Below are 15,648 nucleotides of genomic sequence, written 5' to 3' on the forward strand. Positions count from 1 at the left end.
AAATGTTGTTTCGCATCAACTTCTCTTGTGACTTGTGAGTAGAGCTAGTCCACGGTCCTCACGGAAAATAATAAAAGAATCATACCTAGAATAATACAATCATGTATACGTATAATAATATTATCATGCATACGTACCATGAAATGACAAGGAATCTAAATAAATATCCCAACTACCCTGTCCCTAACTATATTTTCTAGAACGCCAAATTGTGCTTCCTATGTTTTTTAATAATATAATCCAAAAAAAAAGAAATATATATATAGAATCCAAAAATCGAAAACATTATACACACAAACTGAAGTTGGAGTTTCAAGGGGGGGGGGGGAATCGTGTATGGTACCATGGTCATCACAGCGATATCGCAATCAACATTGCCGCACCATCATTTATTCCCGTTAGTGTAAATATGTCTCAAAAAATTATATTTATTGTTTTGGTCTTTCAAAACAGTTTTTTAAATGACCACCACTCATCAGTCAATGCAAGAAAATATGGCAAAAGGTATGCATGTGAATGGAGATTATCTCCGAATTGATAATCCAACTATGAAAGTAAGAGAAAATTTTCATTTTGCTCAAAATACGAGGGGGTACATCACGTCTTATTAAATAAGTAGCGGAAAATTTTATTTTCATTGTGCCTGCAGTACGGGTATAGTGACACATGATGTATCACTTTATATTCCAGACACATTGAAATATTGCTCAAGTGCCACAAACCTATAATATACAAACTAGCAGCAGCCTTTACAAGGTAAGTTTTACGAATTACAACAAGATACAAGATCCTATAATCAAGTCCTACAATCAAGGTCTTATACGAGAAAAATAATCACAACATCAATCAAGAATATTTACAATTAATACAAGAATTTCAATAAGAGCAGTGACATTATACATATACTAAAACCCAAACTCGGGTGGCACTGTTTTTCATTGTTCGTGAACAATGAAAAGACGGTAAAGCCCTTCGCTGCTGCTGGTTCTCAACTTTAATTTTCTGTATTGCACAATGAAATGACAATTTTACCCGTGTTGTACACGTGTTGATCATCGCGTAATGGGAAGCAGGATGCAAAAGCAGAAGACGGCTCTTTTTCTTTCCCTCTTTCTCAAAGGTTCCTCAGTGCTCCATTTTTCAATAGCCTTCCTCAGCGTTTTTGTCCTCGCGCTCCATGCGTCTCTTCTCCTCTGCTTTCACGTTGTTTGGACTGTTCTTCACTATCGTGTTCTGCCATTTTTTAACCCTTGGTGGCTTTTCTTTTGTTAATCTTTGTGTTCGCAGGTGTGGAGTCATTTTGCAAGGGTAAAATTCATCGGCCGGTCAAGGTTATTTAGCTTGGTGGGTTGGGTTGTACGGATTTTCAGATTGGTGAATGTAATTTCTCTGGTGAGTTGTTTTGGTTTTTTTTACTGTAGGTTTTTGGTTTTATTTTGTTTGCTTTTAGATTTTACCAGTGGGTTTCTTATTGAGAGATGTGTTTTCAAAATTTTGGACTTTTGTTGTTGTCGTCAGTTTTTGGGTATTAGATTTCGATTCTGTTCCGTGTGTGGTTTAGTCATCTAGGAAAAGAACCAGGTTTCATGTATGGGTGTTCGCCAATCAAACAGAATTCAAATATAGACCACACTCATCCAATGAAATTTTATTGGGGGTTGGTTGAGTGTGGTCTATATTGTATGGATCCTTTGTAGTTGAAGCAAGATTTTGATAAAATTTGAGTATTTTTTGCAAGTGACTACTTTTGTGTGTTCCAGCACTCTATGCATATTTTTTAATAACGTACCAACAATTAGGTTTCCATAATCTTAATGATTTGCAAAGATGTGTTCCAATTAGTCTGTGAACTTCACTATTATATAATATTTCAATTAGTTGAATGTATTTTTTAACTAATTTTAGTATTAGATTGTTTTGGGTATCTGAGTAAGATTGTGAAAGAAAAGGAGATTGTGGAACTTTCATGATTGAGATTTGTGATTCTATGTATTAGTTAAATTCTAAATTTTTAATTAAGTTCACTCATATATTCACATTCCTTTGTGCTTTTGTTTTCCCCAATTTTCTCCCATGTAGCCTGTACTTAATGCAGTTCCAACTTTTCTACAAGCTTGATACTGTGAAATGAACCTTTCTGGTCAATAAAAAGGTATAATTTTTTTCCCACTTTTGTGTATATTAGTGCTTTTTGTTATGATTTAATGAGTTCGTGGTTTTTGGTGCTTAAGTAACATGAGAATATGTTTCTATTACCATGGATTACAATCGACTATCATTTTTACATGCTTCACATTCCTTTGTGCTTTTGTTTTCCCCAGTTTTCTCCCCTGTAGCCTGTACTCATGCAGTTCCAACTTTTCTGCAAGCTCGATACTGTGAAATGAACCTTTTTGGTCAATAAAAAGGTATAATTTTTTCCCACTTTTGTGTATATTAGTGCTTTTTGTTATGATTTAATGAGTTTGTGCTTTTTGTTGCTTAAGTAACACGAGAATATATTTCTATTACCAACTATGGATTACAATAGACTATCATTTTTACATGTTTGTGCCTATCCATGTGACCTTTTCAGTTGATTCAGCATGTTGTTATATATTATCTTCTTTCTTAGGTTCTTCAAGCATTTAGCTTCTTAGAATATCATTTTTCATATGGTTCCCTTAACATGCTCTGCCTCAATTTTCCAGAGCTCTTACATTAGTTTTTTCTTGCCCCTTTTTAACTCTTGACATGATTTCATCATGTTAGAAGAGCCCTTTTCGAAACACATGTCGAGGGTCAACTAAAACTTAACAGATTTATAAATGTATTATTAGCTAACTCTTAATTATGATGCCGTTAAAAAAAATTAAGGATAAGTTGAAGGGTTTGAAAGAAACTAAAATCGAATTAATTTGAACCAACCATTCACTGCAAAAATGATATATTTTTAGGTGTATTCACAATAAAAAGTACTATAATGACTGGTATATGTGGTTTATATTTTCTATACTTTTTCTTATAATCTCTTATGCCTTGATCTAATTACTTTCTTGAATTCGATCTGTTTTTGTAGAAACTTGGTTCTAAGGCAAGTTGGAAATGCACAAAAGTTTGATTGCATCCTATAGAATTACCAGAGGTGGTCATCTCCATTTCATGCAAAATCAGACTTCTTTCTACACACAAAAACAGTAGGTAGACATGCATTACCCTTATTTTGTTCATGATATAATTCTACTGTCTATAAATTAGGGTAAATTACATAGAAATCCATCAAGTTTGAGGTCTAATTACAACCTCATACAACATCTTTAAAACATTTCACTTTCATACCTTATGTACTATTTTATTTCAAAATAACACCTCCGTTAGATTTTCCATCCAATGGTCTGTTAAATACTGACGTGGCTGCCACATTTGTGCTGATATGGCAGCCACGTGGCAAAAATAATAATTTTTTATACATTAACAATATTATAATATTAACCCTATTATTAAAAAAAAAAAAAAGCAGAGGATGAGGAAGCAGCAAAGCTCAAACTTATCTCCAATGGCGGTCACTAAGTTTCTCTCACTCTCAACCTTCCTCTTCTTCTTCGTCTTTGCATCCAAAGGTAAGTAACTTTCTTCACCCAATCCTAATATTTTCTTGCTGAAGGTAAGTAACTTTCTTCACCCAATCCTAATATTTTCTTGCTGGGTTTTCTTCACTGTAAAGTTTAAACCCAAAATAATTCAAAAATCATAGAAACCAAGCAACTTTTTCTTCCAATTCTAACATTTTCTTGCTGGGTTTTCTCCGTTATTTCAAAAGAAATCTAGAAAGCAAGAAACTTTTTTCACCAATTTCACCATTTTGCTTGCTGGGTTTTCTTCATTTCAAAGTTTAAACCCAACAGTTTCCAAAAATCAAGGAAGGAGGCAACTTCTCTCACCAATTTTACCATTTTGCTTGCTGGGTTTTCTTCATCTTGAAGTTTAAACCCAGCAGTACTTCCAAAATTTAATGAAAGCAAGCAACTTTCTCGGCCAATTCTCACATTTTTCTTGCTGGGTTTTCTTCACTTTCAGCCGCATCTTCTCCACCAACATTCAAAACCACCAAGCTGCAAAATCAGGACCAAGAAAAAGAGCCATTCGTCGGAGTGAACATTGGCACCGACGTTTCAAATCTTCTGTCTCCGTCGAACCTCGTTTCGTTTCTGCAACTCCAACAGATCGACCACATCCGCCTCTACGATGCCGATCCGGACTATTTTATTTCAAAAGCTTAAAGAAAACCCCCACCCCCGTGAACCCCCCAAACCAGAAACCCAGAAAGAAACCACCCTCCCCCCCCCCCCCCCCCCCCCCGACCCCCGAACCCAGAAACCCACATCCCTTCCTCTGCACCCACCCTCTTCCCTCCTCTACACACCCCCCACTCCTTAAATCCACAACCATTCCTCCCACCTCACGAACCCAGCGATGGCAGTGTAAATGGGATTTGAGTTTTTTTTTTTTTTTTTTTTCTGGGTTGCAGGTAGGGGGGTCAGGGGAAGAAGATGAAGATGGGGAGAAGAGAGGGGAAGAGGAGGGGGAAAGACGAATTGAAGGGTTTTTTTTTTTTAATTTTTTTTATGGGTTGCAGGGGAAGAACATGAAGATGGGGGAGAAGACAGGAGGAGGAGGGGGGATAAAGTTTCTAGGTTTGGGGGTTGTGGGGAGAAGAGAGGAGGAAGAGGGGATAAGTTTTAAGCCTTTTATTTTTATTTATTTTTTAAATTTAAAAGATTTAGGTTTTTTATAAAAAAAATTAAAAAAAAAATCCACGTGGCACACATTTGGCAGCCACGTCAACACTTAACGGATCAATTGATGGAAAATGTAACGGATGTATTATTTTGAAATAAAATAGTACGTGAGGTATGAAAGTGAAATGTTTTAAAGATGTTGTATGAGCTTGTAATAGACCTTAAACTTGAGGGATTATTATGTAATTTACCCATAAATTTATTTCAATTTTTTTTCCTCGCCAGAGATGCTTCCTTAATGACCAACATAGCAGAGAACAACTTTTAGTATTGCACTAAACAACATTTCCCGTTAATGTTCTTGGACAAAAAACAATGTGTTTTTTCGTATCCAAAGAACTTCGTAATATTTTTAATAGACAAAATAGGTTTCTCTTTTGATATTTAAATTTGTTTCATTCATGATAAAATCGTGTATAATTTTCATTCACATTGGTAACTCAGTTTTTCGTTCAAACATTATTTATGAAAATTGAAATTGCATAATCTTTCATATAGTTTTCAATCCCGCAACAACGAGCGTGTACAAATTACCTATGCTCCAGTATATGTTTCCATCATGAGATCACCCAAAAGACAAAAACCACCTTCATTGTCAGTTCATTTCCATACAAGTTATCTTGGATTGTTACAACATTTAGCCCATGCTTAATATGAAGGACTAGACTACACTTGAAGGATTAAGAAGGGCTATCCATAAGGGGTTGATGTCTAAAGCGTATCCCTAATCTTATCCCCACTAATACGTTTAAAAATTGTAAGCCAACATATTGAAATTTATGTATATAAACTTTTTTTTTATAAGAACAGATGTAATTTAGAATCATACATGTGTCAACATCGTGGTAGTATATTATTGAATGACACTAAAGATTAATTATGAACTTAGACTATATGCCGGAAAAAAGTTGCTCATTACATGCATATAATTTATTTTGTTTGTTCAGGGAAGAGCATGGTGACATGTGCTTTGGGTGGGAGTTGTACATTCTTGAAGCAGAACATCGTGCGGAGAACATTCAGATGATTGGTATGTATGTCTTTACCTCTTTTTAGATTAAATAAACCCTCTGTTTAGATTAACTATGGCTTTCGGCTCCATTATATATTTATGAAACTAATCTCTGCAGTTTTTCAATTCATCTAGCGTATTTGTTATTTTGAATGACACTAAAATTATTTATGGGTTATAGGAACCATGGGTTAAGAAAAAGGGTCCAAATTCAGAGTTGCGTTCTTCTTCCCTCAAAATAAGAAGAAAACACTTCCTCAGCATCATATTTTGGCACCTCAGGTATATTTGTGTTCTAAAGCCTTCATGTCTTGAGTACTTATGGCTTTGTACAGTGCAAACTTTAGCTTATTGATCCAATTGGCTAGAATAGTATACTCAACCAATTTCATATCCTCTTGGCCAAAGAAGAGTATAATACTTGCCATTGAGAAAAATACTTAATATAATAGCAATGTGTTGGTGTGTGGCATGCTCAAATTAGGGATATTTTTCTGTTATAAGAAAGCCATAGAGAGTCACATTTTTTGTTTTTTTGCATTTGGTTAATGTTTCAATCGTAAACGTGATTACGCAATGAAAGCTGAGGACACACAAATGATACATTAAGTTTGGAATTTGTAAGTTACAAGCTCATGGAAAGTAAGGTTTTGTAATTGTCTAATGACAAGTAAGATGTTAAATGTCTGAAATAAGCCTAATGTTGAAATTTATTTCATTGTTTCGTGTTTTTGTATGAAAAAAATATTTATTGTTCAAATTTTCTTGGTGCTTTGTTTTATAAAAGATTCAGCATGTGGATTATTTAGCTTTCATTGATTGGCATCGGTTTTTAAGTTTGGTCTCTACCTTTGTTTGTAGGATCAACCTGGGGAAGAACAGAACAAAGCAGAGCACAAGCATTATCAATTTATTTGCTGAAGTATTGCAGGCTTGCAGCTATCTACACGACTTCAACGAGCCACACCAAGCTTACAACAGGTTTGCACACCTGTAAAGCTCCCTCTTCCTCTTTCCCTCCCTCCATTTTTTTTTTCTTACAAGTTTCGTGTTAACATCAATTTGTACATTGATGAAATAGGAACAGCTAGATTTTGAACAACTATTTATATATATGTAGAGTTGTCAATAACTATTATATACATTTTATAAATACTTTGTACATATTTTGTATAAATACTTTTTACATATTTACACAACGGTTACAACACATTTAGTTCCTCATTGTAACACATACGCTTATCATCAAGTTGACATTCCCGCGGCATCGCGCGGGCTAAATTTCTAGTATCAACCATGTTGGAGACTTTTTATGCTTGCAAAAATATTTATATTTTTGATAAAAAAAAAATTTAATGATAAAATAGTCCAAAATTAATATTAAATACTCCGAAGCATCATAGAAAATCTTCCATACTTTTTTCATGTGTTTGTTAATGGATATCACCGGTCAATATTTATGAGTGTGAAAATCGTATATTTTAATTTCCATGGATGGCATCACTGGTGATTTGAAATTTGATTCTTTGATACTCGAGGATTCCGAAATAGGATATAGTTCCTCAGTTAGTTTTGGAATTACTTCCCCTTTTATTCCTTTTAGACGCTACTGAAATCTATATTAACTAGAGTTGCATGCATGGAGATTGGGTATTACTGATCTGGCCAAAACTATCCTGATCTAATGGTAAAAACTCCGAACGAAGTTAAAAGAGTCTCGTTTGATGTCTAGGATTGGGTTGGCTTGATAATCCATTAGATTTAATAAATGTTAAATAGAAATATGAATGTCAAACTGTGCATAAAATTAAAATATACGATTTTTTATTTGCAACGAAGTGGAAGAATTCAGAGATAAGCTTAGTATGTAGGCGGTTAAAATGAGGTTCATATTTGTATATGTGAAGAATGATAGCATTGTTTGGAAAAGAGTTACAGCTGTATGTAATAAGAAATATTCTCAAGGTTGTTAGTGACGCGTCGTGTTAACAAATTTTTTATATTGAGAGGTTGATTAACGTACACACGGGCCGTATTCTTGAGAAAAAAGAAATCCTGAATCTCATTGCAAATTAGAGTTTGACCAAAACCTTTCATTTCCTGCGGATATTTATTACATTTGGTGGGGTTTTTCTCATCTCTGTCATGCTCGTCTGAAATAAATCCTTCCATTTTCGGGTTACACCTTAGCAAAATGAAGATGGCTCGAATGATACCTCATATTTTTCTGTCCCTATCCACTATACACACATTTAAATTCATGCAAAAATCTTCGTCACAAATCTTGTGTCTAACTTTCACATGTGTCCATGTGACAAATTAGCAAGGGAACAAACTGGTACCAAAGTAACAAATTAGGCCCACAGCAGCACAAATGACCCAAAACATGTGCCAATTAGACTTTCAGTCTGTATGAATGCAAACTACATCATTCATAGGCCACACACTTAACACCGATGACTACCATTAACAAATTTTAGAAAACTAACAAGATACATGCTGAAATCATTTATGCTCCCCAATGCATGCCAAAAATCTCCAAAAAGGATTCATTTAGCACATGTAAAACCAAATGTGGAAACGAAACACCATACGACACTTCCCATCAATATGAATACAAAGATTATAACATCAAGAATAGAACTATAGGGACATATCAATGTAATCAAACTATGGGTACAAATTCAAGAATCGAAAAAAAGACATCGAATTTTAGCTTGGAATGGTCGTTGATTCTTCAAATTTCTCTGTAAAAAACTGCACTCGTTTGAATGCTCGTGGATAAAATATAGTTTCGGATCAAATCTTGGCAAAATTTGAATTGAAGATTCATCTAAGATAATAATGATGAATTTGAATACAAAAATCAAAATCCAAAAACTAAAGAATACCAATTGAATGAGATTATTGTGAATCTTCAGTTATGAATACTCTTCAAAGTTTCTAACTGATGGATAAAATACAAGAATTAAATATTTTAGTAAAATTAAAACAAAAATAAAGCTGACGTGGAAATATGATAGTAGTAAAATGCTAACGTGTACAAAGTACAAACTAGAGATTATGATTAAAAAAAACCAAAAACCAACAAGATTTTAGTTAAACAATACTAGTAACTAGAGACCGGATACAAAGTATTGCTCTAACGAACTTGGATGAGCCCAAATCAGCAACTCGTACATATATTTGTTTGGTCACACATGGAAAAAAAAATTATAATTGTAAACGAAGATCCATACATACAATTGATTTGAGATTGTGACTACGGATTAAGCTCGAAAAGAGTATAAGTTCAAAATTGATATCATATTTAATCATCAGCAAAGTTATATTGTAGGCCTTTTATCTCACATCCTACAAATCACGAAACAAAATCATAGCCATTCTTGTAGGCCTTTTTTCTCGTTACCATTATCTAAAAGCCAACCGTTATGCTCATCTGACGTCTTTCCATGCACGAACGGTTCCTCTTGAGCTCGGAGAACACTTCTTCAGCAATGAGTCGGTCTCCCGACGTCCACCCTACCTGCAAATAACCTGTTACCTACTATGATAACCTTGTACTTTTGCAAATGTTTTTAAATGTTTTTATCCCTACTTTTGCAGGTGGTAAAAATCCTATCAAGTAAGTTAACATCTGGTGCGAGGATAATCGCTTTTGATTACTTGAGCTACAAGTCTGTTGCAAATATAAACTACATTTCAGCCACCCAAAATTGACTACAAATGAGCTCTTGTGCTCTTATTACGATTTGACTACCGGATCACTACAATTATAGCTCCTAAATGACAAGCACGTATACCATTTACCATAAGTGGTTTCTCCTCTTTCCCCACAAACCAAAGCCTTGCTCTGAAGTGCTAAGTATTACGGGTGCTGCAGATAAGGTAGTTGTTCATGAGCCTCAAAGCAGCAACTGTTTCTCCATTGTTAGTTCTCATCTCCCGGATGCCTTGTGTCTCTGATTTCTTAATCGCAAGGGTGGTCATCTTTCCAAGTGTACTTACATGTTACATCTGTAGATTTATTCTCTCAGATATTCTCATGATATCTGAGTAAATCCTATCACCTCCGGTCTGTGCACCATTTGCTCCGGCAGCAACCCTGAGAACATCTTCAATTAATGCAACGTTTCCCATGATGTCAACATGTGCACCACTCTCTATACCCCTCCCCTCAAGGAAACTAGCCGGTGGCTTGTGCCGGTACTCCCTTATGTAAGTAGCAATACCAGATGGGTTGAATCTCGTTCTTCCTCTCCATCCTTTGGCACACATGAAACCTGCACTCAATACAGGCACACTATCGTCACCATCCACAAAATGTATTCCATTTTTCAGACAACTTCCTGCCTCTCCATCTGCTGAACCATCAATCCGGAATGGAATGCTTTTGCACTTGTTAGAAGGAGACATCTTGTATACATATGATCTTTCAGTGGGGATTCCAACGCCATATAAACAGTATATTTCCATGTTTGGAGCAACCGGTAACCTAAAATAGAAAGGGCAATCAAATTAATCATTAATGCCACTAAGGTTAGTGGCACCCAAAATAAGCAAACGAAAGCTACAGAGAGAAAGAGACAAGGAAAATAAGTGTACAATTCCAAAATTTATGTTTTAGTTTCGATAACTATGCATACTCTTTGAAATAAGTTCAATGCAGTATTTCTTAGCACTTGTGATTCACTTCAACCAAAATGTTGATAACAAACTGGAGACTGGACCATAACATCATTTGGCAGCAGAAATGTGATGTTTGTAAGAGAAAAAGAAGGGATCGATTTGTTGACATTCAGAAATTAGTATGAATAGTTTTAGAAATTGAGAGTAAAGAAAAGAGCCCTGCTGCTCAATTTTTAACCAAAATTCTATCAGAAAGTGCTGAAGAATGTTTATGCTTACTTGGTCTCTAGTGGATTGGACCAGTACTTGTAATGGGCGTATTTAGGATCATCAAGGTTATCAGCTATCCCATGAGAGAAGTGAGCCTCAGCCCGTCGCATCAATTTTGGAGCCACAAAACGTAGTAGATCAAAAAGTGTTTGAGCTGTGTAAGCCTTATTTTCTGTAATTCTTCTGATGCTTTCACTGCTTACCTCATCATATTCAGTCCACACCGCTCCACACGATGACTTGGAATTTGTGGCCAAATCTTTGTGTATTAGATCCTGTCAAACAATTTATTAGAACCATCCTTATTTGAGGAAGACCATCCAACTAATATATCTGCATTGAAATGACAGACCAGAAAGCACTGACATTCAGTTAAGGTAATATGAAAAAGAATTGCTTTTAAGTTGATTGAGTTCAAAGGGGAATTCGTCCTGGCATGCATCTACACGTGTTTGAAGCCATATATGTGCAAGCATGCTAACCCTATCAAGTTCTGTTATGAAACACATTCTGTCTTTCGTTAGGAAATGATATATAGACAAAGCTGAAAAGAGTGTTCTTGAAAGTAAACGCACAAGATGTTTTATCTTGTGTGAAGCTATGTAATCAAATGTAAACCCCTTTTTTTTCTTAGCAAAAAGGTAACATCATATGGTTAACAATATCTACCAAGATAGAGGTATAAATGTGATTATGATAAGACAACACGCAAACGAAGGATCTACGAGTATTCACTACCTAGAGAATGATTTGTGTAAGAGGTTGTTTCTAGACACAACCACAAGACTCAGTCATGTAAAAAATAGAACAACAGATAGTTAAGAGAGTACCTTCAAATCAAGCCTAGGAAGCTGTGAAGAAGATAATTGTGAAGATTCCTTGCCAAAAGAGATTATTCTTCCATATTTCACAGGTTCTTTTACTTGGAAAACACTATTTCCATCGTTGCGGCTGAAATTGTTGTCACCAGTAGTGGACTGTAGATATCCTTTCCTTGCCTGGTAACAGCTCTGCCCATCTTCAGGAGACCAATCCAAATTGCCCCAGATGGCATCTCCACCTTTTGGCAATATGGAAACTATGGAATCCCAGGTTCGACTTGCCCGCATGACGTGCTCAAAGGTTTGAAGCCCAAGAAATTCAGAATCTAAAACACCCGGAGCCATAGCTCTTCAAAGGACAATATTCAATTCCATTATTCAGTGGTCATGTTATCATAGGGCATTGAAAATCTTTAAGAATTTGAACACATCACATATTACAGAAACAATTTCAACATAATAAATTCTAGTTTCTTTTACTGTGTAATACAATTTTAAGAATCCGAATGCCAATTCACATGAGGGATAGACTGCAAAGACAAACCTGATGTACGCGACATCTTTACCCTCAGCAGAAAATATATTACTAACAGCTTTTGGAACACCAAGAAATGCTGGACCGATATTCATGATTGCTTTAATGTGCTTGGCACACCAGCTTGGACCACCACCACCACCTATAGGAGGAGGTGATTCAACCCATTTCATGAAGTGGAGAAAATAAATTGCACCCATAGAATGAGGCACCACAACCACTTTCTTATATCCATTCGTTACGTACATAAGCTCAATTTTACTCTTCAATCTACTAAGAGCTTGGTCCCGAATCTGCTTTTTCCCAATTAGAAAATAGATATCAGTGGACTCAGCTTAGATATTCAGCCTTTTGTTTTAGTACTCATGCTTCGCTACAAGGAAGCATATGCAGAGAGGAAAAATATAAAGGCATATTTGGACTTTCTAATACTTGTGCTTTTTTACAAGGGAGACATATTTGGACTTTCTAATGCTTATGCTTCGCTACAAAGGAGCATATGCAGAGTGAAAAATATGAAGACATATTTGGATAAAAGATAATGAAATGATCAATTGTGCTTCATGTAGTGTTTTGAAACAGAACATTTAACGACATTGAATTAGTAAAATGACAAATGGAACAACAACGCAACAACCATGCATTCAATAAACAGATGATTTTGGAGTTCTGAAAGAAAATAAGCCACTGGTATTACTGATATAATGATTGAAAACAAGCTTTGTGCAAATTCAAGTCCGAATTTTAGCCACAAGTGCTATCTAACTAATTCGATTTTAACGCTATATGTAGCAAATGAGGATGATAAAAGATGCGGGAAAACAACTTTACCTCTGTATTTTGGAAAGATAGCCGCCAATCATACGCAGACATATGCATATTCTTCCCTTCGTAACCAATTTTCGCCAAGTTTTCGATCAAAACAGCCCAAACAAAATATCCAGGAGCAAAATAGTCAGCTGCAACAAGTCCCGGAACTGCCCTGACTCGAATTCCCGGAGGATCGAGCCCCGTTTCATTGTGCAGAGACAGATGCTCTAACCAACACAAAGGCCTAACTTGCAAACAAAAATCACACCCAAATTCAGTCAATCAACATCAAACCATCATAGATATTTAAATATAACACAATTATCAAACCAACCAAACCTTTTGAAGATTTCGGTGAAACCACCACCCCAAAGCCGCTTTCGAAAAAGCCCCTCGGCACAAGGCCTGCCTTCCCAGAGCTCGAGGCCACCGGTCACAATGCCGGGGACAAGAACAACAGGGTGAAGGGCAGTCAGGCCTTCACCTTTAAGCCTTGTCCCTGGAGATTCCGGCACCTGAAAGCCGGTCAAAGTGACCGGCAAGCTGTGGTACAATAACAAAAGAACCCACCAAGCAGTGCACATGTACCCAATGACCCAACAGCAGCTATCTATGCACCTCCACCCCCTCTGCTGCTTCTTCCTCTTCCATTGCTTCTTCTCCACGGAACTCTCATCTGTCCCTTCAACTTCTGAGGTCTGAAAAGATCGAAACTTTACAGAAGGGGAGCTCACAGGCTCAACGTAGCAGAGTTTTCGAAACCGGAGAATCGATCTCGAAGCCATGGCGGGCCCAGAAAGTTGGTTTTTTTCACCAAAATCAGCAGGAACAAGAGCAACCCATCAAAGAAAATTGAGAGATTGAGGCAAAGATTGAAGCTTTGGGGTGGATTATAGAGCAGAAAAAAGTTATGGGTTCACTTGCCGCTGTGAAAAAGGTAAAACCACGTGGTGGGAGACGGAGATATGGTTGCAGTCTGCCGTTGGGCGCACGCACCAGAAACAAACAACCCAAAAGAAAATTTGGTTTTCTTCTTCTGATTATTTGGCCAAACATAAAGATGGTGAATCCAAAAGACGCACACCTAAGACTGTTTGGTTTTGCAGAGAGACACTTGTCCTGGCGTTTGCATGCAGAGCTTTATCAGCTGTCAACATTTTGGGTGCATGGAGACGTATTCTTCTCTGCTAGGGACTTTTTGACCTTTTGCTATCACTACCACCGCCCCTGCCTCTGAGGACTGAGGCCCCGGAGAAAGGAGCAGGGGAAAGAAGGAAAGCCCATCTTTTCCTGGGTTTGCTGTGGAATTGGATTCCCGAGGTAGGTAGTAAGAGTGGCCTTTTGTTTGGAGGGTACGAGTGGGAGAGAAAAACGAACAAGGAACAAGGATTGTCTGCCCTTTCATTTTCAATGTTTTTTTATTTGTGTGGTTACGATTAAGTCACATCAATATTTTATATTACTATTTATTTTTGTCTTATTATCTCTATAAAAAATAATATAAAATGTTGACGTAGCTTAACCGTGACCACATAAAACAGGAGGGCATGCGAGGGCACTAGAAGTGGGATGGCAAACAATCCTTGTCCGAGAAAAACAGAGAGAATCCAAGGGATGGGTGGGTGTGTCATAGGGATCAGGATCCTCTCCTGAGCAAATGGAGAGGATCCTCTTGACCGGGTCCATTGGGCCGTTCAAATTTTATCTACCGGTTACAATTATTATAACTTTTAGTGGAGCTCCATGTTTGTAGCCATTGGATAAATTTTGAACAGCCCGATGGGCCTGGTCAGGAGGATACTCTCCATTTGCTTAGGAAAGGATCTTGATCCGTGTCATAGAATGGGGGTGCACCCCCAAATCATAGGGAGAGATTTAGCGTGCAAAACGAAAAACACAGATGCCCAAAATGTATGTATGACTAGTCGATGGAGCCATGGTCGACGGTGAAGGTGGTGCTAGCTAGTAAGAGGTTTCACAGATTCTCACATTGTTTAAACCAATACAACTATATACAAATACAAATAGAGAAATGATATTGAATCTCGTCTATGATAAAAGTGACAATTCATCTCAATATGCTTTGTTCTTTTATGAAAAATCGAATGAGCACCTACATTTAATACGACTTGATGGTCATAATGTAATGTGCAGTTCCTAACTGTAGATAATCAGGGCTTGTAAAGCTCACAACAAGTGCTCGCCACGACTCCATATTCAACTCTTGCTAAATAATAGAGATTGTATTTTGTCTCTTCGCCCTCCAAAACCTCAATGAATTTCCCAAAAACAAATACCATATTCAGTAGATGTTCTCTGAGTTGTTGCCAATCAAAGTCACAAAAAGGCATCCACTCCAAGTCATTATGAGCCAGAAAGAATAGTTCTTATCTCTGAAAGTTTGCTCAGAATGGCCTCCTTGATAGGGAGGACTAACTTGGATAACTCTATTCACTAAATTGAAGGCTTTTTGAAGGAAGAAATGGATTAGAAGTTTCGTACTTTATTCAAGCTGAAGGTTACTTATAACAAATATCCTTACTAGTCCCCACAAAAATTGGAGGATTAAAAAGACAATTTTTCTTCATGAGTAATCTTTAACTTGGACAAAATAGGAAATGTGTCATCCATTTCTCCTTCAAAGTGTCTTCAATATAGTGAATTGTTTTTCCAGCTCATGATGAGTTATCCCAAGTCTATTAGGAATTATAGTCTTAGAGGATTAAATTATTTTCCTAATTGGAGTGGCTTTCCCAACACGAGTTGGTTTCATAATTGGAGAATGAGTCATAA

At 36.5% G+C, this 15,648-nt stretch overlaps 1 protein-coding gene and 1 long non-coding RNA gene across 8 annotated transcripts; one reads left to right on the top strand and one right to left on the bottom strand.

Annotated features, from left to right (window-relative positions):
* Positions 1–1,101: 1,101 nt before the first annotated feature.
* On the top strand, positions 1,102–7,006 carry LOC103448015 (uncharacterized). 7 transcript variants are annotated; one of them, XR_011573387.1, is made up of 8 exons: positions 1,102–1,392; positions 2,080–2,152; positions 2,322–2,408; positions 3,059–3,180; positions 3,497–3,599; positions 5,726–5,808; positions 5,972–6,072; positions 6,652–7,006. It is a non-coding gene; the product is annotated as an uncharacterized lncRNA (long non-coding RNA). The 7 variants fall into 7 exon arrangements; XR_011573386.1 differs by having other exon boundaries at positions 3,500–3,599; XR_011573390.1 differs by having other exon boundaries at positions 3,059–3,176.
* A 2,425-nt stretch (positions 7,007–9,431) lies between these two features.
* LOC103448013 (putative phospholipid:diacylglycerol acyltransferase 2) lies at positions 9,432–14,098 on the bottom strand. The gene is made up of 6 exons (XM_008387248.4): positions 13,195–14,098; positions 12,877–13,099; positions 12,055–12,338; positions 11,520–11,859; positions 10,699–10,964; positions 9,432–10,285 (listed from the first exon to the last, which is right to left on the bottom strand). The coding sequence occupies exons 1-6, from the start codon at positions 13,638–13,640 to the stop codon at positions 9,802–9,804; spliced, it is 2,043 nt and encodes a 680-aa protein (XP_008385470.3). The 5' UTR covers positions 13,641–14,098; the 3' UTR covers positions 9,432–9,801.
* Positions 14,099–15,648: the final 1,550 nt, after the last annotated feature.

Source organism: Malus domestica, chromosome 11, assembly GCF_042453785.1.
Source record: "Malus domestica chromosome 11, GDT2T_hap1".
NCBI lineage: Eukaryota > Viridiplantae > Streptophyta > Magnoliopsida > Rosales > Rosaceae > Malus > Malus domestica.

Bases quoted from the DNA above. Each gene is read 5' to 3' on its own strand.
- LOC103448013 (XM_008387248.4), bottom strand. From the start codon at position 13,640: ATGGCTTCGAGATCGATTCTCCGGTTTCGAAAACTCTGCTACGTTGAG. The intron at 12,339-12,876 runs GTAAAGTTGTTT...GGGAAAAAGCAG, and splicing joins TATCTTTCCAAAATACAGAG to ATTCGGGACCAAGCTCTTAG. The intron at 11,860-12,054 runs GTTTGTCTTTGC...TGTCCTTTGAAG, and splicing joins AAAGATGTCGCGTACATCAG to AGCTATGGCTCCGGGTGTTT.